Here is a 25176-nt window from a genome sequence, read left to right as displayed (position 1 = left end):
ACCATATTGATTTATTTCATTATAAAACTAAAATTTATTTAAAAAAAAAAAACACATTTTTGAAATTAATGACTTGGACCAAATAATAAAGAAAAGCATCCAATAAGTGCCCAACATAGATGGAAACTCCTACAATACTGTTTAAAAAGCATCCCAGGTTGGTTGAGAAAATGTCAAGAGTACATGTCTGCAAATTCTAGGCAAAGGGTGACTACTTTGAAGATGTTAAAATATAACACAGTTTTGATTTATTTTGATTTTGTTTAGTCACAACATAATTCCCATAGTTCCATTTATGTTATTCCATAGTTTTGATGACTTTACTATTATTCTAAATGTGAAAAAAAAAGAAAAAAAGAAATTATAATAAAGAATGAGTAAGTGTTTCAAAACTTTTGACTGGTAGTGTATATTGTTTTTTTCTTCCCTTTTTCCTTTTGTGTTTAAACAGAGACAAACAGGGACAAAATGCAGGTACACACACTCTCATTCATTTTTTTAAACATTCCATATCAGTTCCTTCTCTTAAGAGAAGAAACAATATTGATCTTTACACTTAACAACTCTTCAAACAACCATCTTTTCATTGTTACTTGTCAGTTGAGTATCGTTTCTTCATTGAATTGCTGCTATCTATGTGGCAAAAAATAGTTGTTGCAGATGAAAAACTTAGTTGGACAAAATGAACTTTCCCTGTTGACAGGCTGTTGCATCATGTCTTTTGTTGTTAGGGTAAAATTAGGAGCTGGTGAGATTGTTTGACTTATCAGTATTATGGTCTGGTTAGATAAAGTTCTTAACTTTTGCCATGTGTGCCTGTTATTTTAAAATGCACATTTTACAATTTTATCTAGCTCTCATTTGCATGCTTTGAAGTAGTCTTAAACCATTGCTCCAAGCAAGTTTAAGCTCTGTAAGGTAATAACCAGTGATTTCTCCTGGTGATATGAATTAAATGATAAGAATGATCAAGAATTAAATAGTTCATGTCTTGGCAATTTATTCACAGGTAGACATTTTGTCATACTGGTCTAAATCTGTTTTATAATGAGAATATCTGTATATCATAGGTTATCATATTTATTATATGCTGTTGATTATTACTTGGGCTGTTGATTTAATGTGTTAACTTAGTGCGGATAATTATATAAAAAATAACTTGTCATGCCTCCTGATGTGCAAGAAATTCCATAATAAAAATAGTCTATGGATTTTCCTACCATGCAGTACGAGCAAATCAAGCTTAAATTACAACTGTTTTACGAGCTGCGTAGGTGGCAGCGTGCCTTAACAAACCTTACAAGCAGGGAGCACAGCCACAGAATGAGAACCTGCTCACTTAGGAGAAAGCACAACAGGTGGGCGAAGTACAACAGAATATAAGAATATTAATGTGCAATTTTTAGGGCTTCGACTAGTAGGCGTTAGTTTAAGCCATTAGTCAACTAGTTTATATCACGTTAATGATATTCATTTAATTACTTAAATATATATATATATTGGGGGGCATCAGAAAATGGTTTGAGTTCCAGGGCTGAGAAAGAATGTTATAAGTAACTTTGCTAACACTGTTCTACATTACAGAGAAATAATAAACCGTAAGCCTTTAAAATATAAATTTTACAAGCGCACGCACAAAGTGAGCCGCAGCGACACCGGCAAATCTGAATGTGTCGGAAAAACCTGCAAGGAGACTGTCTGAACATTTAGTTAATTTATAGAGGGAAATGCACATTAGGGTTGTGCCGACAGATGATGATCTTGGGGATTGACGATGGTCAGAGTGCTTGCCAATAGCTGATGCCTTTGACGATGTCAAGATGATATTTGGCTCGTTTTCCGATTAATGTATTAAATTATTATTATTATTAGGCTATTATTATTATCAAATAATATTACAAATAATTTGGGGCCTGGGTAGCTCAGCGAATATTGACGTTGACTACCAACCCTGGAGTCGCAAGTTCGAATCCATGGAGTGTTGAGTGACTCCAGCCAGGTCTCCTAAGCAACCAAATTGGCCCAGTTGCTTGGGAGGGTAGAATCACATGGGGTAACCTCATCGTGGTCGCTATAATGTGTGGTTCTCGCTTTCGGTGGGGTGCGTGATGAGTTGTGCGTGGATGCCGCAGAGAATAGCGTGGGCCTCCACACTTGCTACGTCTCCGCGGTAACGCGCTCAACAAGTCACGTGATAAGATGTGCGGATTGACGGTCTCAGATGTGGAGGCAACTGAGATTCGTCCTCCGCAACCCGGATTGAGGCGAGTTACTACGCCACCATGAGGACTTAAAGCGCATTGGGAATTGGGCATTCCAAATTTGGGAGAAAAGGGGAGAAAAAAAAAATTACAAATAATTTGCCCGTAGACACACAGACACACGCTTGAAGAAACACACTTTATTAAATTATTAAGAACAGATGACAGAAAAGCCGTCTATACGCATTTTTGACATGCTGTTGCATGTAAAAGGTTCTTACTCTTTATTTGTTTCTGTCTTCTGAATTTTTTTTTTTTTGCAAGAACAGTATCGTCTATAAGTGCTGCAGATGACCTCAGATATCTCAGCTCAGGAGGTGCTTTGAGTTCAGTTCGCTTTATTTCCACAGAGCAGTTCATTGCGACCACAACTTTGCAGCCTATACATCTGTGATTAAAACATAAAATAATACAAAAACATGTTCACCTCGAACCATGATTTATATTTCAGTGATTATTATCATCATTATAATTATTATTTTTACATTTATAGTTTTTATGTCTTCATTTATGTAAGTAATTTTCCACCTGCATGGTTAGACAGATACTTGCCTGACGGTAAATGGAAAGGTGATTACTTATATATTATTTTTTCGATCACTTCATTATTTTAATTGCTTTTTGTTTCATTTGGAGTGCAATTTGAATTTAGAAATGTATTTGATTTAAGTTTTTAGTTAAAAAAAAAAAAAACTTTTTTAAAACTCCCCCCCCCCCCAATTTGGAATGCCCAATTCCCAATGCGCTCTAAGTCCTCGTGGTGGCGTAGTGACTTGCCTCAGTCCGGGTGGCAGAGGACGAATCTCAGTTGCCTCCGCGTCTGAGACAGTCAATCCATGCACTTTATCGTGTGGCTTGTTGAGTGTGTTACCACAGAGTCATGCTATTCTCCATGTCATCCATGCACAACTCACCACGCGCCCCACCAAGAGTGAACACATTATAGCGACCACGAGGAGGTTATCCCATGTGACTCTACCCTCCCTAGCAACTGGGCCAATTTGGTTGCTTAGGAGATCTGGCTGGAGTCACTCAGCACACCCTGGATTCGAACTCGCGACTCCAGGGGTGGTAGTCAGTGTCTTTACTCGCTGAGTTACCCAGGCCCCCAAGTTTTTTGTTTTTTAAATTAATTAATTTGATTTTCAATGTAAAATCATTAAATCAAGAATATTCACTGATCTCTCAGCCTGGTTGTTGCTGATGTAATTGGATATTGAGATATATCTATATATATCTATATATAAATCGTGAAGTAGGGAACAAAATGAATTTATTCACACACATGATGTATTTGCCCGGACAATGAAATACCCGACCGATAGAGAATGCACGGATAAAGTAGGTTAGTTTCCAAAGAGATGTTGCCCTTCACAACTGTTGTAAAGCCATCTTTCAAAAGGTTGAAAAACACACATTTTAATTGCACTTAATTTTTTTCTAGTTTCATTTGAATTTTAATTAAAATAAATAAAAAGTACCACCTAGCATCCAATCAGCGGTAATACTGGTGTTCGTCGGTTTCCTGTGGAGTTTTTTTTTTTCTGCGACCAACCGACCAATCAAAACTTGATTTAACAAGACTCTTCTCATCGACTAAAGTTTGGTTGACTATTAGGGGGCAGCCCTAGCAATTTTCAAAGTTTCCACTACTTTAAACTTGTCAGAGCATCCTAAAAATGCACGTTCATGAAGCTGAATAACAGTGAGACGCTACAAACGCGTCTGAAACTGCCCCATACACACATGCAGCGACCTCCAGCGACTAAGTGACTAGTTCTCATTCATTTTCAAAGAAAGCTGGGGACTTCCGGCAACATGAGCGTCAGCGATCTCTGGTGACTAGATGTGGGCGTGTGAGCGACACGACAAAGTTAAGAACATTTTACTTCATGCAAATGAGGAGCAACTTTCAGGAGCCACAACCAATAAGAATGAAGAGGGTGCCAGTGGAGCTCACGTCATCCGTCTCCTTTGAGATACTGGAGTCGAGTGCAGGCAAGACAGAGGACAAGTTTCTGTGAGCTATTTCACTGTTCTATATGATTCGTCTGTAACCACATGCATGGTTATAATTAAAAAGATGCATGGAAAACTGTCAGTAGTCCGAACGAGTTTGATTCGAACATTGATACTGCAGATCGTTATCTTACTAATGATATGAGTAATGATACTGCACTGAGCATTGCTGCAGATTAGGCTATATAAAAACACTCTCCCCTGCAGAATATGCATTTTTAGAGACAAGGCTGAATCCTTGTCAAATTGAGATATCTTAGTTTTACTGGTAAAATTCATCATCTGTAATCAGTCCACCAATAACTTTAGAGCAACAGCAGTAGCAACGCCCACTAGCGACTTCACAATACATCTAGCCCCATTCACATTATCAGTGATTTTGTCGCTTGATGTTGCTAGTCTCTGTGTCGCTAGTGGACGTTCCTTCTGCTGTTGCTCTAGTGTTATTGGTCAGCTGCACAACTGGCCATAGTTTTAGAAAACCTGAACACAGCGATACATTGCCAGTAAAATGAAGAAATCATTCTTATTTGACTAGGAATAATTTGTTTTGCCTCTAATAATAAACATTGTTAGGGGAGAGTTCTATTTAAACAGCAGCTATGCTCAGTGCATCCCATCAAAATAAGACGAACAAATCTATTATTCAGTTAATTAAACTCACTTTGCCGACAATTTCTGGTACATCATCCAATCTACATCATCCTGTTGAAAATACGCATTCTGGAGGGGAAAGTGTTATAAACTCCAGCAATGCTCAATTTTATCAATGAACCTAAATCTTTCCATGTACCAATCAAACTCACTCAGAATGCCGTCAATTTCTGACATGGGTTTCCACGCATCGTTTTATTATATCCTTTGTGGTGGAATGACTTGCCCCTCCCTCTCGTCATCGTCGCCCCACCTCTGAGGGCCGTCCTTCAGCCAGGCTCCAGACGGGAGTGGGCAAGAGAGAGAAGAGGCGCATAATTAATAAGCCTCATTTGGGCAGCGGGGTGGAAGAGGCACACCTGATGTGTGTTTGGCCTCGTCAGTGCTGCCAAATAAACGTAGAGCATGCCTCTTCCTGGCTTCTATCTCCTTGTGTGCACACACTGGCGACCTCAAGCCGAATTAGATGCGTATCGATCCTGCACTCCCGGCGCAAATTAGATGCGATGCTGGAGGATTGAAGCACGCGTTGCGGCCAACGGGCATGGATGCCGGGCTGCTTTCCCCTCACATGCACTGCGGCCCTAGGAAGACAGGTCACCAAGGAAGCCGCTACCCCATGCGCCACGGACCAGTGAGGGGAGCACGTGCAGCCGCCGGACCCCGCCCGTGTCCTGGATCCTCCTCTGGACACTCCCAATCCTACATGACGCCCCCTTTCACCATGAGGATGCCAGATTCCCCTTTATTTTGGACACTTTCCCTCTTGGACACTATTTCCCCCTTTTGTGGACATTTTATGTTAATTATTGTTTTCAATAAATGCCTCTCCGAGGCTTGACACCACACCCACTGTGTCTGTCGCTTGCTCACCCCGCCACACCTTGAACGTGGTTACAGACAAATGATATAAAACAGTGAAATCAATGACAACAACTCTTTCCTGCACTTGGCTCCATTTTCTAACAAGAAATAGATGATGTGAGCTCCACTGTTTTCTGACATTGGTGGTCGCTGAGCGATTTTGCTCTGTATTTGCATAGAGTTAAACATTTCTCAATTTTGTCATGTCTCTTAACACACCCACATTCTGTCACCAATGGTCACTGTCACTCGTATCGACGGAAGTCCCCAGCTCTCATTGAAAACGAATGGTCTCCTGTCGCATTCAGCTACAAAATCGCTGACAGTGTGAATGGGGCTGCGACATCAAGTGGTAAAGTCTGCATGTGTGTACGCACATACAGCGACAATTAAAAATAGCATAGACGGAACACAAGAACGTGTACTGTGAGAACTGGACACATTGACGAACTCAGTGCAAAACAGATTGCTGTTGTCTGTAGGCTTGTTCAATGACCACTTTTTGTACTGTCTAATCAATGTGTTATTCATCTGCCACAATAATACAATTTATTTAACACTGAATTTCAATCCGTATTATATATTTATTATAGGCCCTACATATTATATTTTTAAATATTTGAGTTATTTATCATTTTTATATGAATTATCTTTATTTGGGTGCCTTTCTCAGCAAATAATGATGTATATGAATAATTGCGATTAATCTGCGTGTCATGTAACAAATTGTATTAAAAATGTTAATCAATTGACAGCCCTTATTATTACATAAACAATTTGATTTTATAATGTTTCTATTCCTTTCGTGTGCATTCTGACCCTTAAAGGTCAAAGTTCATGACTTGGAGCAGAAATGCCAGACACAGATTGAGCAGTGTAATATTTTGTCGAAAGAACTGGGGAAATATCACCTGGGGTCAGACACTGAGGACACACTCAACATTGACTCACAGGAGAAAAACTTGGGCAATGTTTACAACAGCTTGCAGCAGCAGGCAGAAAAAAGTGAGTGAAGCATCTTTACAAACAAGTGGACCTGCAGACAAAAAAGAAAATCAAGTTTAATGCATTATTGGAGCTGAGTTTACTTTCATTTAATTTAAAACATCTTCACTTCTCTCTATATCTGTCAAGCAGTCTAAAACCTGCTATTTGAATTCAGTCTTATGTAATGTCACGTTATGCAATATGACTTTTGATTGTTGTCCTTTTGTGTTGCTGTCTTTTTAATTTGTCAGATTTTTTTGCTTGTTATCCTATTTCATACCTCATATGGTACATTCAAATAAGTCCAATGTTATTACCATGTTTTTTGGACATGTACTATGGTAATTGCATGTTTTTGGTTATGTACCGTAGTAATACAATAGTATGGTATACAATGGTAATATAATGTAGATACCACAGAATATGAAGGTATGGGAATCATTCAGTACCATGGTATACCAACTGCCATTACTTAACTTGAAACAAGGTACATTTTTTGTATGGGGAAACATTCATAATCAATCATAATATAATGGTAATTGGTCATTACTTTAAAACAGAAACCTTTGAAAAGGTCTAGAGAGCCCTCTTAACCATGCTAAGTCTATTTTGCTTTTTTTCATGCAATCCAGTACTGTATCCTGCAACTGGAATTGTGCATTAAATATTTCTGCACTGATTCCTCTCATTTTAAATAAACCTTATCATCTGGTTAAAGGATAGTTCACCCAAAAATGAAAATGATCTTTTCATTGACTCACCCTCATGCCATCCCAGGTGTGTATGACTTTCTTTCTTCTGCAGAACACAAATAAAGATTTTTAGAAGAATAGATCTGTAGGTCCATCCAATTCAAGTGAATGGTGACCAAAATTTTGAAGCTCCAAATAGCACATAAAGAGAGAATAAAAGTAATTTATAAGACTCCAGTGATTTAATCAATGTCTGATTTCAAGCTTGATTACACTGCCTAGTGCTTGAAGCATGAGCAGAGCACTAGATGGTGCTAGGAAGTGTAATCGAGCTATCATGATTACACAAGCTATCTTTTTTCTTTAAAATCATGATCGCCAGGGAGACTGCTGATGTCAAGATTTATAGTGAAAAAGGAGTTATATTTTGGACTGTTATCACTTAAAACAATTGAATCGCTTCAGATAACATGGATTAAACCTCTGGAGTCATATGGATTACTTTTATGCTGCCTTTGTGTGCTTTTTAGAGCTCTAGAATTTTGGTCTCCATTCACTTGAATTGGATGGACCTGCTTTGCATTTGTTTCCTGCAGAAGAAAGAAAGAACGATATACACATATGGGATGGCATGAAGGTGAGTAAATGATGAGAGAATTAAAATTTTTGGATGAACTATTCTTTTAATATTGTTCGATGATCAAAGTCATTGATTTGCTATTGATTTTGTCATTGATTTCTTTTATAACTCATGCTGGCAGGTGATGAGAGATCTGACAATTCTCCACTGGTCTCAGAGCTGCCAATAGTACAGCAACACAACAGAGACAAGGCAGAGAAGCAGTCCATCAAACCCACCCTCCTGACTCGAAATCACTCCAGCAGCCCCATGCAAGCATCTCTCTCAGAGGTTTGTCTCCCTCTCAGTCAATCACACATCCCCATTACTCTGGTTAACCATGATAGATTTTGTTAATTGGAGCGGGAGATGCAAGTAGAGATGCGGAGCAAACAAGCTTGTTGTTTTGCTGTGAGCAAATTCCAGTATCCATTTATTTGCCTGAAATTTACTCAAGAGAAAGAAATTTGCTTATTTTATGTCCTTATAATGTGCCTCTTTCTTTATAATTAGATCCATAAATGGCTTAATATCAGATGTTTGGGTTGAAGATATGGTCAGATGCTGTAGGAAAGAAAGTAAATAGTTTTTGTGAAAACTAAGCCCTACAGTGGACTTCTAGAGACTCTGTGCAACATGGAGTAAAAAGATACATTTTGTAATTAACTTTTCTCTGAGTATGTGATTGACATCAGTGCAAATAGGGTGTAATCATCTCTTTGCACAGAATCATACATGAATCAAATCATCCGTGAATACATGCATCCATGAACACATGCACTGTTTATGATGGTAACAGGATAAACACTGGCATAATGCTTTAATTTAAATAAGACATAAATAAATAAGATAAAGTTGTGTGTCAGCTGACTTTTTTTTTTGTTCTTAGATGGATAATGAGGTGAGCCCAGCTCCCAGGTCCAAGACAAGATACACAGGACAGGTCCGCCTCTGCACTTCCCGCTACAGGTAAAATTCAACATTGAAAAATAGAAGAAAAGTAGAAAAGTTCATACCACATCATAACAGGAGCAGAAGAACCACTTTTATAAATGCCTTTTTGTTTACTCTAGAACATACATGCACTATAGTGAAGTCAGCGTGAAAAATACGCTATCTGGAAATTGGAGAAAAAAAAGAACGCTGTTGTCTCAAGATGTGTTTTTAAAGCTGACCTTCTTTCTACCCTGACATGGCGTCTAAACAAATTGACGCTCCTACACGAGATGCCAAAAAAAGCATACAACAATAAAAATCATCCATCTAGCTTATGTTTACATAGAAAAACAATTGAAAAACATCTTAGCTGGAAACAAAAACATGTTCAGTCAGAATGGCCTAAAGAGACAATTCTTGTCAGTGGTTTGGGAGATTTAGGTGAAATTGATTATTGCTATACTTTCTAAACTTTTATTAAGACATGAGTACACTAGGGGGCCTGGGTAGCTCAGTGGTAAAGACACTGGCTACCACACCTGGAGTTCGCTAGTTTGAATCCCAGGGCGTGCTGAGTGACTCCAGCCAGGTCTCCTAAGCAACCAAATTGGCCCGGTTGCTAGGGAGGGTAGAGTCACATGGGGTAACTTCCTCGTGGTTGCTATAATGTGGTTCGTTCTCAGTGGAGCGTGTGGTGAGTTGAGCGTGGATGCCGCGGTGGATAGCGTGAGGCCTCCACACGCGCTATGTCTCCGTGGCAACGCGCTCAACAAGCCACGTGTTAAGATGCGTGGGTTGATGGTCTCAGACATGGAGGCAACTGAGATTTGTCCTCCACCACCCAGATTGAGGCGAATCACCACGCGACCACGAGGACTTAAAAAAAAAAAAAGCACATTGGAAATTGGGCATTCCAAATTGGGAGAACTACTATAGTACTTGGTACTATAATTGCCATTTATTTGCACATCAATTGCAGTAAATATCTTTCTCACTCACTCTCTGGTCTTTTTGTCAGTTATAATCCCTATGATGGACCTAATGAGCATCCTGAAGCAGAGCTCCCTCTTGTGGCAGGGAAGTACTTGTACGTCTACGGGAACATGGACGATGATGGATTTTATCAAGGTAAATAAAAATTGTTATGATGCCAGAAGTATAATGGATCTAAATTAAGTTTACGTTTAAAAATACTAGACTTGTAGAAATTTTAAACATTGAACACTCTAAGGAGTCATCCACCTCTATAAAAAAAAATGTATATTCTAATGGACATTATAGAATAGACAACATACCTAGACAAGTTAGTTAATGCAATCAATAAGCATTACTTGGCTGCATGTATAAAAATGACATGCTTATTTACAAATGCATTTCAAATACTATTTATGTATTGAGAGACTGATGCAGCTTATCAGTCAGAACATGAACTATTTCTATTTGTGTTTTTCCAGGAGAGCTTTTGGATGGCCAGCGTGGTCTGGTTCCCTCTAATTTTGTTGAGTTTGTCCAGGACAAGGAAAAGCCATCTATAGAGGGGGGAGAGGAGCAGGGTAGGTTGGAGCATAGCTGTCTGAGCCTGACTACCATAGATGGAGGTATTCCTCTGGACAGCTTTAGCAGTGATGTTCTTGGGCACTGCAGTAATGGGACAGGCACTCTGGACGGAGAGGAGCTGAGTGACGACATTGTGCCTTACCCCAGGAAGATCAGCCTGATCAAACAGCTGGCAAGAAGTGTGATAGTGGCCTGGGAGCCACCTTTGGTATCTCTCGGCTGGGGAAATATCAATGGGTACAATATCTTAGTGGATGGGGAAGTGCGTTCCTCTGTGCCCTTTGGGGGCAGGACCAAACTTCTTTTGGAGAAGCTAGACCTGAGTGCCTGCACCTACCGTGTATCGGTACAAAGTGTGACGGACAGGGGGCTCTCCGATGAATTACGGTGCACCTTGCTGGTCGGCTGCAATGTGGTGGTGGCCCCCACCAGCCTGAGAATGGATGATATATTGCGGGACTCTGCTGAACTTTCGTGGCTGCCCAGTAACAGTAACTATGCCCATGTTGTGTACTTGGATGGTGTGGAACATGCTATGGTGAAGCCGTGCTCTTACAGACTACGTTTTGTGAACCTAAAGGCCGCCACAGTATACAAGGTAAAGGTGCTGGCCAAACCTCACCAGGTGCCCTGGCACATGCCACTGGAGCAGAGGGAAAAGAGAGAGGCTGGGGTGGAGTTCTGTACTCAGGCTGCAGGTCAGACTCAACACTCTCACTGCAATAATGTTCTTCTAATATCGCTCTGATATTCAGGATTGTTAAAGTTTTAAATGTTTAATTTAGTTTTGATTTCTATTTCATTTTAAACTTTTCCTTTCAATTTAGTCTAGTTTTTGTAGATTTTTACTCTATGACTCTTAGTTTCAGTTTTATAGTGTTTTCTAGTTTCAGTTTAGTTTTAGTTTTTCCAGTATATTTAGTTTTTATATTAATTTTAGTATTTTTGGGTTGCCAACGTTAGCTGATTTAATTTAAATATGTTGAATTCCATTCCATTTCTCAGGGCAGTCTTGTTATATCACTATCTAGTGGCATTTTCATGTTTAATGAAGGCGGCTTGAAAATGTTTAAAATGCTTTATTACGCGTCTCTCTGGAATACTCGATTCTGATTAGTCAGTGGCGCCATCTAGTAATCTGATATCTCTGAGTCCACATCCACATATCAGACTGCTCATCCAGGTATTGTGAATTTGTGAGATAACTGTGTGATCTCTACAAGTAAGCTAATAAAATAATTTAAACTCAAAAAAATGTTTCATGTGCATTTATTATATTGGCATGTAGTCTTGAATAAGCTGGAAATGAGCAGTCAGATGGTCATTATTTATAAAATAATCACCAACAGAACTCCAACACACACCGGAGGTGGATTTTAGCTGTTCAGCAATTTCTTTCTTCTCACATAATTGCTTAATTTCAATGCAAATCAATGTTTCAAGTACATATTTTTATTTATTTGGCAAGTAGTCTTGTAATAGTTTGGATAATGAGATGTCAGATGGTAATTTTTACAGAATAATCACCAACAGAACTCTGACACAAACCAGAGGTGGATTTCACCTATTCAGCAATTTATATCTTCTCACATAATTACATAATTTCAACGTAAATCAGTATTGAATGTCCATGTATTTATTTATTTGGTTGGTAGCCGTGAAATATGCGGGGTAATGTACAGTCAGGTGGTTGTTATCGCAAAATAAACCCCTTCAAGGTGAAACAAGACCCCTGATCACCCTGTCGGGCTTTATTTTGGCATGACAACCGGCTGACTGTACGTTATCCTTACATAATACTTTATACTGTGTTTGATTAGCACAACACACCACTTAACATAGACAAAGGCAACAGAAATTGATTTTGTGGGGCTAACTGAATAAATTAATAAGAACAAAAACCCAGACACTTGGAAGTAATTTATGCCCCCTAGCACCATGATTCAGCCATGAAGTTTATTGGCTATTTGAATGACCATATTACTCTAAACTTGAGCTCAAGCCATAATATGCACAGAACACAGTGAAACAATCTGTTCTTAACTTCATACCTTTACAGTTTAAAGTGTGCTACTGAAAGTAACTGGTGGCAGCTCTCTGTCCCTCCCCAGGGCCCCCTCAACCCCCTCAGGAAGTGCAGGTCCAGTGTGGTCAAGCCCCAGGGATCCTCCAGGTCCGTTGGAAGCCCCCTCCTATGACACCTATGGGAACCTCCAATGGTGCAAATGTCATTGGCTACGCAGTGTGCACAAAGGGTCAGAGGGTAAGGATGTGCATGCATCAGCGGTCATATCTGGTGATGTTTATGTAATAGAACAGGTCTTGACTGCATGAAGGCTGAACAAGAGTCATCAAGACCTATTTATATCATAAAGTAATACTGATGCCCTCTGTTGATGAATTTGGGTGGTTACAAATACTCAAGCATCTATCTGGTGGAAGCAAATTTTCTGGTGTTTTTAAGTGAAGGAATTCGTCATGGTTACTGGTGTAACCTCCGTTCCCTGATGGAGGGAACGAGACGTTGGTGTCGATGTAGTGACACTAGGGGTCACTCTTGGGAGCCCGAGACACCTCTGGTCTTTGATAAAAGGCCAATGAAAATTGGCAAGTGGTATTTGCATGCCACTCCCCCAGACATACGGGTATAAAAGGAGCTGATATGCAACCACTCATTCAGGTTTTACGCTGAGAAGCCGATATAAGGTCCGGCCATTTCAGCGGGTAGTTCAGCGTTGTGGCAGGAGGGACCAACGTCTCGTTCCCTCCATCAGGGAATGGAGGTTACACCAGTAACCATGACGTTCCCTATCTGTCACTCACTCGACGTTGGTGTCGATGTAGTGACACTAGGTGTCCCTATACAAAACGCCAAAAGGCTGAAATGTATTACGTGAACTGGCGGTGTGTGGTGGGCAGACTTGCTGTGTGCCTCATAGCCAGCACACCAGGTCGACACGTAACCTCCCCCAACACAGTTATGAGTGTCGAACGGCCCTTTTTGGGGACAAGTCGACTACCCAAAGATAGAGACAGGCTTAACCCAGTCGTGGCCTCTTTCCCCTTCTCTTTTTCCACTCCCTAAAAAAGAAGGGGGATTATCCGACTGGGCCGCCAGGTCTAAGGGGAGGACACCGCGGAGACCAGACCTCGCCCCAAGAGAGGGGGGGATATTTAAGTGGAAGAATACGTCACATGGTCTTTCCAACCATGTGGAGAGCCTTCAAGGTAGATCCTGCCCAATGGGGGAAGAGTTACTACAAACATGGAGACTGGGGCAGAGGGGCTCTGCCCAAGGAAGACGCAGTTTGCCAGCAGGGAAACAAATTAGCGGAAGATACAGATCGCATGGGGTTAGCCTTATAGGGAACCGCCACATACGGAGCACCTACCCCAGAACAGGGCTCTTAGTTAGCGCGTGTACTGGGCCGGCAGCGAGTCTCTCTGAAAACTCGACTGCCACAGGGCTCGGAGGAAGTCAACCAGGGAACAAATTTTGTGAACACTACTGGGAATTAATGCCGCACGTCTTCAGCTCAAAAGGAGGTGGAAGGCGCTATGTGCAAGTGATACACCTGGCCGGCTATCCCGGGCTTATCTGCTTGTGTTGCTTGTACCTTGGCGGTTGACATATGCTACCATTGTCGTGTTGTCTGTCTGAACTAACACGTGCTTGCCCTGGATCAACGGCCGAAACCTCCGCAGGGCGAGCAGAATTGCCAACAACTCGAGGCAGTTGATGTGCCAATGCAGTCGCGGACCCATCCAGAGGCCGGCGGAAGGACTTTGTACTGATACGCCTGACCCTCGAATGCGAACCGCAGGAAGGGTCCGTGTCGAGGAAGGATCGAAGCGTGGAAGTACGCATCCTTCAGGTCTACCGCCGCGAACCAATCTTGAGGCCGGACACTCGCCAGAATGCGTTTTCGCGTCAGCATCTTGAACGGGAGTCTGTGTAAAGCCTAGTTCAGAACTCACAGGTCCAAGATTGGCCTCAACCCACCGCCTTTTTTTCGGTATGTATAAGTAGGGGCTGAAAAAACCCCTTCTTCATTTCAGCTGGAGGGACAGGTTCTATCGCGCCCTTCCGTAGGAGGGTAGCGATCTCCGCGCAAGGTAGCAGCGTTTTCGTCTTTCACCAAGGTGAAGTGGACACTGCTGAACCTGGGCGGATGCCCGGCGAAGTGAATCGCGCAGCCGAGTCGGACGGTCTGGACCAGCCCTCGTGACGGATTGGAAAGCGCAAGCCATGCATCCAAGTTCCGCGCAAGGGGGACCAAAGGGACAATGTCATCGGATGTACCGGCAGGTGGGGCCTCGCAGCGGGGCAGAGCTCGAGGTGCCACACCACGTCATGGCCGTGCTGAGTCTAAGGACATCGAAGCACTTACCTGGCTCCTTGTGACCACCCCCAGAACAGCCTGGGACGGGGGAGGAAGAGGCCTGTCCTTGTGACCCATGGAGACTGTCACATCGGGGGTGGATTTGTGCCACAGCTGGGCGCTTGGGGCGGGAGACCGCCGCTGGAGTGCCAAACCTGCCAAATGGAGTGCTGGATGGTGGTCGTGATGACAGCCGTACACACCAGATACGTGACCCAGGGAACAAGGAAACTGCTCTTGCTGAGCTCTTGAGTACTGCAGCCACTTGGGCATGCAGCGCAATTAAATGCAAAAGGTAACAAAAAGATGAAGATCTGCTTACCAGCTCCAGAGCAGCGTGTTTCGTTGTCCCTGGGTCGCCCGTCTCAAGGGCGCTTTGAATCCTTTCAAGGGTTCTGGGCGGCTGCGAGACGGGTGGCGTCTGCTTCCTGCGGTGGGCTCCATGCTGGGGCCGGGCCGAAGGGGCGGGCTGCGGCGGAGCCGGTGCAGTCACCGCAGGGGGATGCCCTTGGCGATGAGTATATGGGGTGCGGGATCTTGAGCCGCGCCGGGGCAGGATATGCTGGCTAGCATCCATCTAATGCTCTACCATCGAGAACTGCTGGGCAAAGTCCTCGACGGTGTCACCGAATAGGCCCGCCTGGGAAATGGGGGCAGCAAGGAATCGTGTCTTGTCGGCCTCACCCATCTTGACCAGGTTGAGCCAAAGGTGGCGCTCCTGGACCACTAGTGTGGCCATCGTCCACCCGAGAGACCGCGCCGTGACCTCCGTCGCTCAGAGAGAGCTAGGTCGGTCGCCAAGCGCAGTTCCTGCATCAATCCCGGGGCGGAACTACCCTCGTGCAGTTCCTTTAGCGCCTTGGCGGACTTGCAGGAGAGCCATGGCATGCAGGGCGGAGGCGGCTTGTCCAGCGGCACCATAGGCCTTGGCCGTCAGAGATGACGTAAACCTACAGGCCTTGGACGGGGGCTTTGGGCACCCGCGCCAGGTGGCGGTGCTCTGCGGGCATAGGTGCACCGCGAGCGCCTTTATCCACCGGGGGATTGCCGAATAGCCCTTGGCCGCCCCACCAACGAGGGTAGTGAGGGCGGGGAAGCTGAAAAGATCTGGCAGTAAAAAGTGCCTCCCGCGATCTTGTCAACTCTTCATGCACTTCCGGGAAGAAAGGAACGGGGGTGGGGCGTGGCTTTGAGCGGCACCGCGAGCCCAGGAACCAATCACCGAGCAGCGAGGGTTCAGGGAAGAGCAGTGAAATCCACTCTTACCGACGCTCGCGGCTGCCCGGGAAAGCATGTCATCATCTCCGCGCCAGCCTGTGACTGGGCAATCGACCCCGAAGGGAGGAGCCCAGCTGAGGCTTCCGACTGGACAAGCCCGCTCTCCGATGCTGCGCTCGAGAGCTCATCACTTTCGTGGGCTCCGAATAAGAGGTCGAACTCGCCGTGAGACGAGCCGGCGGACTCACCCGGAAGCCCGATCGGGGCAGACGAGCATGGGGAATGGGAGGTCCGCAGGGGGATACCCCGCGGAGGCGGTCCCATTGGGGTCCCCAAATCGCCCCCAGTGCTAGCCGCGCTGGCCTCATACCCGTGGGTAAAAGGACCGAGGCGGGAGCCTCTGGGGTGGCTTGCTTTCTTACGAAGGCGAGCCGCGACCGCAACGTTGCCATGGACATATTCTCGCAATGAGAACATGACCATCCACGAATGCTGTCTCCGCGTGAGCAGTGCCCAGACACGAAAAACAGTGATCGTGACCGTTAGAAGGCGAGAGATAACGAGCACAAACAGGAATAACACACAATTGGAAAAGCATCTTTAAAAAGACGCGTCTTTAAAAAGACGTTCCGTGTGTGCGCTCTTTTAGAGAAATATATACTCTTTTAGAGGGGAAAAATGCTCTTTCAGAAAATATGCTCTCTAGTTTTTGTGCCGAAGCGCCCAGGGGCGTTCTCTGCAGTGCACCAGTGCAGAGGGGGGAGAAGCCGCTGAAATGCGCCGTCAGATCCAGCAGAGGTGAATGAACAGTAGTATTCAGCTCAATGAGCATGACCGTTCGGCTCCGAAGAGAAAATCTGAATGAGTGGTTGCATACCAGCTCCTTTTATACCCGTATGTCCGGGGGAGTGGCATGCAAATACCACTCGCCAATTTTAATTGGCCTTTTATCAAAGACCAGAGGTGTCTCGGGCTCCCAAGAGTGACCCCTAGTGTCACTACATCGACACCAACGTCGAGTGAGTGACAGATAGGGAACTTCATTCAACCATAGGGAAAGTTCACCCAAAATGAAAAATCACTTAAAGTTATAACATGAGGTGTAAGGAATAGTTCACCCAAAAATGAAAATTTTCTATTAATTTACTCACCCCCATGCCATCCCAGATGTTTATGACTTTCTTTCTTTTACAGAGCACAAACAAAGATTTTTAGAAGAATATCTCAGCTCTGTAGGTCCAATCAATGCAAGTGAATGGTGGCCAGAACTCTGAAGGCCAAAAATCATGTAAAGGCAGCAAAAAAAGTAATCCATATGTCTCCAGTGGTTAAATCCATATATTCAGAAGCGATATCATAGGTGTGGGTGAGAAACAGATTACTATTTTTACTAAAAATCTCCACTTTCACTTTCTTCTTCTATTGTTTTTGGTTATTCGCATTCTTCGTGCATATTGCCATTCTGGGTAGGGAGGAGAATTCTTAGTAAAAAAGGACTTACATTTTTATCCATTTCTCACCCTCACCTATCATATCGCCTCTGAAGCCATAGATATAACCACTGGAGTCATGTAGATTACTTTTATGCTTTCTTTATGTGCTTTAGAGCTTCAAAGTTTTGATCACCATTCACTTGCACTGAATGGACATACAGAGCTAAGATATTCTTCTACAAGTCTTTGTGTTCTGCAGAAGAAAGAAAGTCATACACTTCTGGGATGGCATGAGGTAAATGATGAGAGAATAAAAAATTTGGGGTGAACTTTTCCTTTAAAGAAAATGATGACAGTATTGTAATTTTTGTGAACTATCCCTTTAATGTAATGGTGTTCTGTTACATTTCGTTAAAATTTGTTAGATAAATGAGGAGAATGTGAAGTGACACCTTAAGTATTTTGCTAATGATGCAGTGTTGGTTTCAGATTGCTGAGGTGTTGTATCCACTGGCAGACTATGTGGCAGTAGAGTTGAACCATCTCCAGTGCTTGGAGGCCCGAGAGGTTATCGTGAGGACTTTATCAGCACAAGGGGAATCTCAAGACTCCCACGTCGCCGTCATTCCAAACCACCTGCTGGTGCCTCTTCCTAAAACTCACCCTCCTCCTCACCATATCCAGTCCCCTCTCCCACCTCAGCAGTCCCAACCCTTACCCTCTCATCCCACACCCTTGCTCCTTTCCCCTCACCCTGGATCTCAACCGCCCCCCCATCTCCAACCGCTCCCCGTTTGTCCCAACCAGCCTCCTTCTCACCTACATCCCCACCGAATGCCCCATCCCACGCAGTCCTCTCCTCCTCACATCCAGCCTTTACCACCACACACCATCCCTCAACCCCAACCCACCATCCCAATGCCCCACCCCCAACTGTCCATGCCCATGCCTCAACCCCAGCAGCCCATGCTCCATCCCCAGCCAACAATCCCTATGCCCCAACCTCACATTCCCCAGCTGACCCTTCCCCAATCCCAAAGACCACTAAGTGCCAGAGAGCTGGAAACCAAAGAGCCAGGGCCAGGAATGCTTCATCATGGAGGGGGCCCACCTCAGCCATGGGAGCCCAGCTGCTCCCCATCAGGCATGCCCTCAGGCATGCCACATGGACACACCCTGGATGCCCCACCCTGCCCCAACCGTCGTTCCCCTTCACCTCAAAGAATCCTCCCCCAGCCAAGGGGTACACTCATCCCTGACACAGTGGCCAAGGCTATCGCCAGAGAGGCAGCCCAAAGGGTGGCTGCGGAGAGTGGACGGGTGAGTCAAAGCAGAGCAAAAAACAAAACAAAAAAAAAACATGTTATATGCTGTAGTTGCAAACTCACCTTAATATATGCAAAAGAGAACTATCCTATAAGATCTAGTACTCCTTGAAATAGTTAAAGAACAGACATACAATAGATTAGTAGATATCCTGACACAGTGCTTAACCTCAGCAAAATTGACAGATCTCATTATTAAAGGAATGGTTCATCCAAAAATTAAAATTCAGCCATCATTTACTCTCCCTCATGTTGTTCCAAACCCATATCACTGAACACAAGAGGAGATGTTAAGCGGTGTGTAAGCCTTAGCCACCCTTTACTTCTGTTGCATTTTTTTCTCCATACAATGGAAGTGAATGGTGCCTGAGGCTAACATACCAGTTAACATCTCCTTTTGTATTCCATGGAAGAAAGTAAGTTGCATGGTTTGAAAAAACTTGAGGGTGAGTAATTGACAGAATTTTCTTTTTTGACTGTCCTATCCCTTTAAGACTTCTGAAAGTACTATAATATATTTAGATGGAGAGGAGAAGCCAGGGTTTTCACTCTCAAAATTCAGATGAGGAAGAGGATGAGGAAAGCTATCAGGCTCGAAGAAGAGGAGCATCTATGGATGACTTCCTCAGGGGCTCAGAGCTGGGCAGGCAGGTATGGCAGTTTAAGTGATTGCCTTACCAAGTAATAACAGGAATAACAGGTATGATAGTGCTGCATCCGCTGGATGTGCTTGGCTTTGTGTTGCTGTATTGTCTCACAATATGCATTCCACAGTCTCATTACAGTCACAGTGAAGAGTACCAGACAGAAAGCAGTCGAGGCTCTGACCTGTCAGACATCATGGAAGAGGATGAGGAGGAGTTATATTCAGAAATGCATGAAGAAGGCAGGCGACGGAACTCCCACAATGCACTCAAGGTATCGCAGAGGACAGGGATCTAGACAGACAGATAGACAGACAGATAGACAGATAGATAGATAGACAGATAGATAGATAGATAGATAGATAGATAGATAGATAGATAGCACAGTATACGTTATAGTAATATTACAATCTTTAAGAATAAAGATTATAATATCTCTGAATATAACATCCTGACTTTAACAGTTTGGTTTCTCTCCTCATTCAAGACTGGAGGAGGCACTCAATCTTCGAGTCAGCTGGATCGGGACTCATATCGGAAGCAAAGAGGCCCTCAGCGTCAGCCCCTCACGGTTCCGTCCATTGGTCAGTGCTTTCCCAGTAAGAGATAGGATGTGGAAACTTCTGTTCAGGCCCTGTCTGTCCTCCAGCTTTCTTTTTGGCCTCCTAAATGTCCTGCTTCATATTTTGTATGTTAAACTGGTAAACATCCATAAGCTTGTCAATGTGTGCCAATTACCACTGTGCTTCGACCATAACCATATCCTGTTGCTTTCAGTCATTATAAACCTCTCTTATTTATTCAACAACCACCTATAAATCTATCATCAAGTTTCCCATAGATGTACCTGTACTTTGTATATCTAGATTGAGGGACAAACAACTTCAAACAACATGTGCAGAACAGTGTTGGGGATAACTAAACATAAGAGTAGTGTGACAGTAGTTCAGCTGCTTTTAAAAGTGTTGTTTTTCCAGTAACAATCTGCTTTTTTCCAACAAGTTGTGGTGTAGCACATTAATGGCACATTGTACTGTGCATGCACCTTTACAGCCACGTGGAGTCAGGCAATAATCAAACACAGTCCTCTGAACTGACCTCTCTCTAATATGCAGCTTTGGAAAGTCTGATTCATTCTAGGGAATTGGTTTGTTTTGATGGTTTGTTTAAATGAACCAATTTATTAAACAATTAACTGATTCAAGCCCTTGCGCAGAAGTTGTGTGTGCTCAAAACTATGGCTCTGATTTTATTGTATTATTGTATAGTTAAATATTTAAAGTAATTGTCCCCTTAAGTAGCTTCAATGTAGCTAACTACTCTATCAAAAAGGTAGCTTGACTGTACTTTAGCTACTTTCAATTATGTACAAAGTAGTTCAAAGTAACTTTCCCAACACTGTTGCAGAAATATCCAAAGCATTTCTGTCACGTTAACATCCCTGAATTTGCAAGTTGGGTTTGGGACAAAATAGCCTCACATGGCATAACGACTCTCTGATTGGTGTTTCCCTCAGAGATAACCACTGAGAGTAACAGTGAAGGGAACCTCTCTCCCGTCAACGAGGATGTTTACTATGGCAGTGTAGCGCGACATAGGACATGGTCCTCCCGGAGGCATGGGGGACACAGGCCTCCTTATGGTATGTGTTGCAGCTCCCTTGCCCAACCAAAGCATAATCAAAGCAAGCCCAGATGAGAGAAGAAAAATGGCAAAAACTCATGAAACACTGGACTGGACCAAGATGGAAGCTTGTGTTGTGCCTCCACGCAGGCAGTAAGATAATGTTGCTTATAGCAACATGTTTGCTCAGAGAATGCTCCTCCCCTTGCACTGACCCACCAATGGATGCCTGCCAAATCCCTCCTCTTTTCAACCTGACCACAACCATACTTTTACTTTGGCCATGCATGACTGAATGGTTAAAATCAAGGGCGGCATCTTTCACTGAATGAATGCCACATAATCTGTAATTAATTAACATTTCACCAACCTAACATGCAGATAAAGCAAACGGTTCCTTAGCATTGACTGCAAAGGCAACTATGTGGAATGCACATTGAGCATGTTGGAGTCATAATCTAGCACAGCTCCGTAGATGTGACGGGGACAAAAGGAAACGTGTAGTTTTATCTGGGGCTAATCAGCCCCATTTGATGGTTCTTCCTCGGATTCGCATCTCTGTATGGTTACAGTAGCTCAGAATGTGTGTGCTCTCTCTCTGTCTGTCTGTGTGCACCTGTCAGGCTCTCAGTGAAGAGAGTACATGTTTGGCTTGCTGCATCTGTAATTGGCTGTCATATGGGTGTCTTTATCCCTAACACCATGCACACACAACAGTGACATGCATAGCCATCGCATTACTGTAAAAAAACAAAATCTTCAACCCACCCTGGATTGGTGTTTGCAAATAAATGGATTGTCTACAGTGCAAGTATGAAGGAGACACATACTCACTCCATTGGTCTGAACTGCTTGCTCATTCAAACTGTCTCTCATTGTTAATATTCTCACCTGATATGACTTTATGCTGTTTGTCACCTGCTTCAAAAATATGCTTTTGGATGTTTGTATGCTCACTTTCAAAACTCTCAAAAGATAAGCTCGTACCTTTAAAATGTGCATATTCTTTACATTACAGGACAAGTGGACAGCTAAATTTGGGTAGTTGAGAAATATTGTGGACATCAGAATTTTTTATTCAACATCAAGATTTTGCTTAAAGTAATATTCCAGGTTCAATATACAATTTAAGTTCAATCAACAGCATTTGTGGCAAGATGTTGATTACCACAAAAATTTATTTCGACTTGTCCCTCCTTTACTAAAAAAAAAAAAAAGAAACATTCGAGGCTATTTACAATGGAAGTGAATGGGAACAATTTTTGGACGGTTTAAGGGCAGAAGGGTAAAGCTTAGAATTTTATAAAAGCACTTTCATTCATTCTTTTAAAACTTGTATATTATTTGAGCTGTAAAGTTGTTTAAATCGTCATTTTTTCAGTCATTTTAGGGTTCATGTCATCATGGCAATGAAGTTTTAAAACTGGATATAACTTTACACAGAAAGGTTTTGTGTAAATTTCACAATAAAATTATGTCAACACATACTGTATTGTGTACATCTTGTGGCTATACTTTTGAAACGGTGGGTATTTTTACGTTTACAGATTGGCTCAATTCACTTCTATTTTAAGTGCCTCGCTGTCAGCCCAGATTTTTTATTTTATGAAAGAAAGGGACAAGTGGAAATTAATTTTTGTAGTAATCAACATTATGCCACAAATGCTGTCGATTGAGCTTAACTTGTATTAAAATGAGAATATTCTTTTAAAATGTATATGAATGTATAAGTTAGAGCCCGACCGAAATGGGATTTTAGAGACCGATAACGATTTTAGAGGGGGAAAATTCACCAATATGGTGGCCGATATAGTTAATTTTTGAGCTGGAATGAAAACAGATCTTTTCTATGTGGATTGTTCACCAATTTTGCACTGATATGACTGTGCAAAGGTACTCAGAAGGCTGCTTTCGTAAACAAATATTTTTATCAAAGAATATTTTACATTATTATTATACATTGTCAACAAATTCTAGAAATGAACACTAAGAAAATAAAGAATAAATAAAAATACAAATAGCTTAAATATCTTAAAAAACATCAGTACCATTTAGTGTCAGTCAAATTTTGACCATTAAAATAAAGAATAAATAAAAATAAAATAAATAGCTAAATAAATATCAATAGTAATGTTTAGTATCAGTCAAATGCAGACTATTTTAATACTGCCAGTCAATTAGGGTTGTAACACAAAAGCATTTACACCTGCCGAGACAAGAGAAAAACAGCAGCAGTGGTGTTACACCGTATTGTGCTATACAAGTTCAGGGGAAATTTTCAACGGTGGAAAACCAGACGTTTAAATATTATATTTTATAAATGCAACGACTGGAACTGTTCGATTGAAGGGGGTACCAAACTGTGAATACTGAACATAACAGTTTGGTGAATACATGTTTACACATTAGCTTCCACTCAGCTGACAAGCAATAAAAGTAGCTACGTGGTTAGCTAGTTAGCTATAAGCTCGTTGTCACGGAGAGTAAAAGATGGACCAGCATTGCGTCTCACCAACTAGGTAACAGCGTAGTGTGAAATCAACAATGAACAGACACAATCCACCACCGCACCATTGTCTGCTGAGCTGCAAAAAAGATGCTCTGATGTTTACCTTTCAATCTGCTACATTACTTACTGCACTGACAAACTATAGCTGGCTAACAGCAAACAGACATGAGTGACATGGTTGTCAGGGACAGGGTTAATGTTATATTAGTTATATTGAAAAGGGAAAATGATGGGGTCATTGTTTATTAACTTTCCAGTATGTATTTCACAAACTAGTTAGCAACTTACCGAGAAGACACCGCTAAACTCCGCACCGTTTAACTGTCTGCAGAGCCACCATCAGTTCAGCTCTGTAAACAATGGAGTCGGAGCATGCTCTGCTGGACAAGCTACGTTATGACACCAGTTCTAAAGCATTGCTTTCTGCATTATACTATGTTCTGAAATAAAGTTTTCATATCTGCGCAAATCGGTAAACATATATGCCAATACCGATATATCGGTCGGGCACTAGTATAAGGTATTTGATTCCGATGTCGATTTGATTCTGATTTGGATATATTTCAAGTATAATGTCCATTTTGCTGACATATGAAAGAAATTCTCTCTCAGCTAATGCTGTTAATTATACAGGGAACCTTCAAACTTTGTACATTACAAAAATAGCAATTTTAACAATTAACAACAGGGCACAAACTGTGCAGTTCAGTTGCAATATATTTAACAGATACAGTAATCAACACAACCAAAACTGAAGTAATCTTTAAATTAAAAGAAAAAAGACCTGCTCATGTTTTTATACACAAATTTAAAATTGTTATTTAAGATTAAGTAGCTTACACCATGTCACATTGCAGGTCACTGCTGTCACAACTTGAAGTGTCATGTCAGCTACCCATTTGCTATGTTGGGGTAATATGGTGTCAGTTATAAACTGTCAATTAGACATTTTGTGTTTTATCTCTCCTGTTTTAGATGGCTACCGGGACCGAAGCCAGCGTTCTCCTCCTTACTACGAAGAGTCTGAGAAGGAGGATCCGTTCCGAATCTTTGTGGCCCTGTTCGACTATGACCCTCTTTCCATGTCACCTAACCCTGATGCTGCTGATGAGGAGCTCCCTTTTAAAGAGGGACAGATAATCAAGGTTAAATGCTACTCAGCAGGTGTTAAATGATCTGCTTTTAATTAGCAGTCCTATAGACCTTATTCACGCTAGTGCCATCTTTGATTTTTAATGGGAATGACAACGAGGCTGCGAGGGATAGACTTACCATCTCTTCAATGGCACGAACGGATTAAAGCCGTATAAAGCTCCTACATCACATCTGATTTTCCACAACTCATGTGGTCTGGTGTTCTTTGTAAACTGAATTTTCTTGGCCAGCTATTTTAGCAATGTTTTGTCAGTGTAACAATCCAAAAACACTTTAAACTGCAGTACAGCACACTGAA

General features: G+C 42.4%; 1 protein-coding gene across 6 annotated transcripts in view; it reads left to right on the top strand.

Moving 5' to 3' along the window:
• The window catches only part of LOC127431074 (RIMS-binding protein 2-like), a 110971-nt gene that overhangs the window by 74159 nt on the left and 11636 nt on the right, over positions 1–25176 (top strand). For 4 of the 6 annotated variants that reach the window (XM_051681310.1, XM_051681316.1, XM_051681315.1 and 1 more), the window contains 11 exons: positions 6626–6803; positions 8239–8387; positions 8986–9065; positions 10051–10160; positions 10487–11287; positions 12701–12852; positions 18112–18942; positions 19470–19598; positions 19722–19865; positions 20079–20190; positions 24699–24868. In XM_051681310.1, coding sequence (XP_051537270.1) covers positions 6626–6803; positions 8239–8387; positions 8986–9065; positions 10051–10160; positions 10487–11287; positions 12701–12852; positions 18112–18942; positions 19470–19598; positions 19722–19865; positions 20079–20190; positions 24699–24868 — 2856 coding nt within the window. The remainder of the gene's footprint in view (positions 1–6625; positions 6804–8238; positions 8388–8985; positions 9066–10050; positions 10161–10486; positions 11288–12700; positions 12853–18111; positions 18943–19469; positions 19599–19721; positions 19866–20078; positions 20191–24698; positions 24869–25176) is intronic. The other 2 variants (XM_051681311.1, XM_051681312.1) reach the window with 2 other exon arrangements.

This window comes from Myxocyprinus asiaticus, chromosome 40 (assembly GCF_019703515.2).
Source record: "Myxocyprinus asiaticus isolate MX2 ecotype Aquarium Trade chromosome 40, UBuf_Myxa_2, whole genome shotgun sequence".
NCBI classification, from domain to species: domain Eukaryota; kingdom Metazoa; phylum Chordata; class Actinopteri; order Cypriniformes; family Catostomidae; genus Myxocyprinus; species Myxocyprinus asiaticus.
The sequence above is the reverse complement of the archived record's forward strand: the minus strand, read 5'-3'. Positions and strand labels throughout refer to the sequence as shown.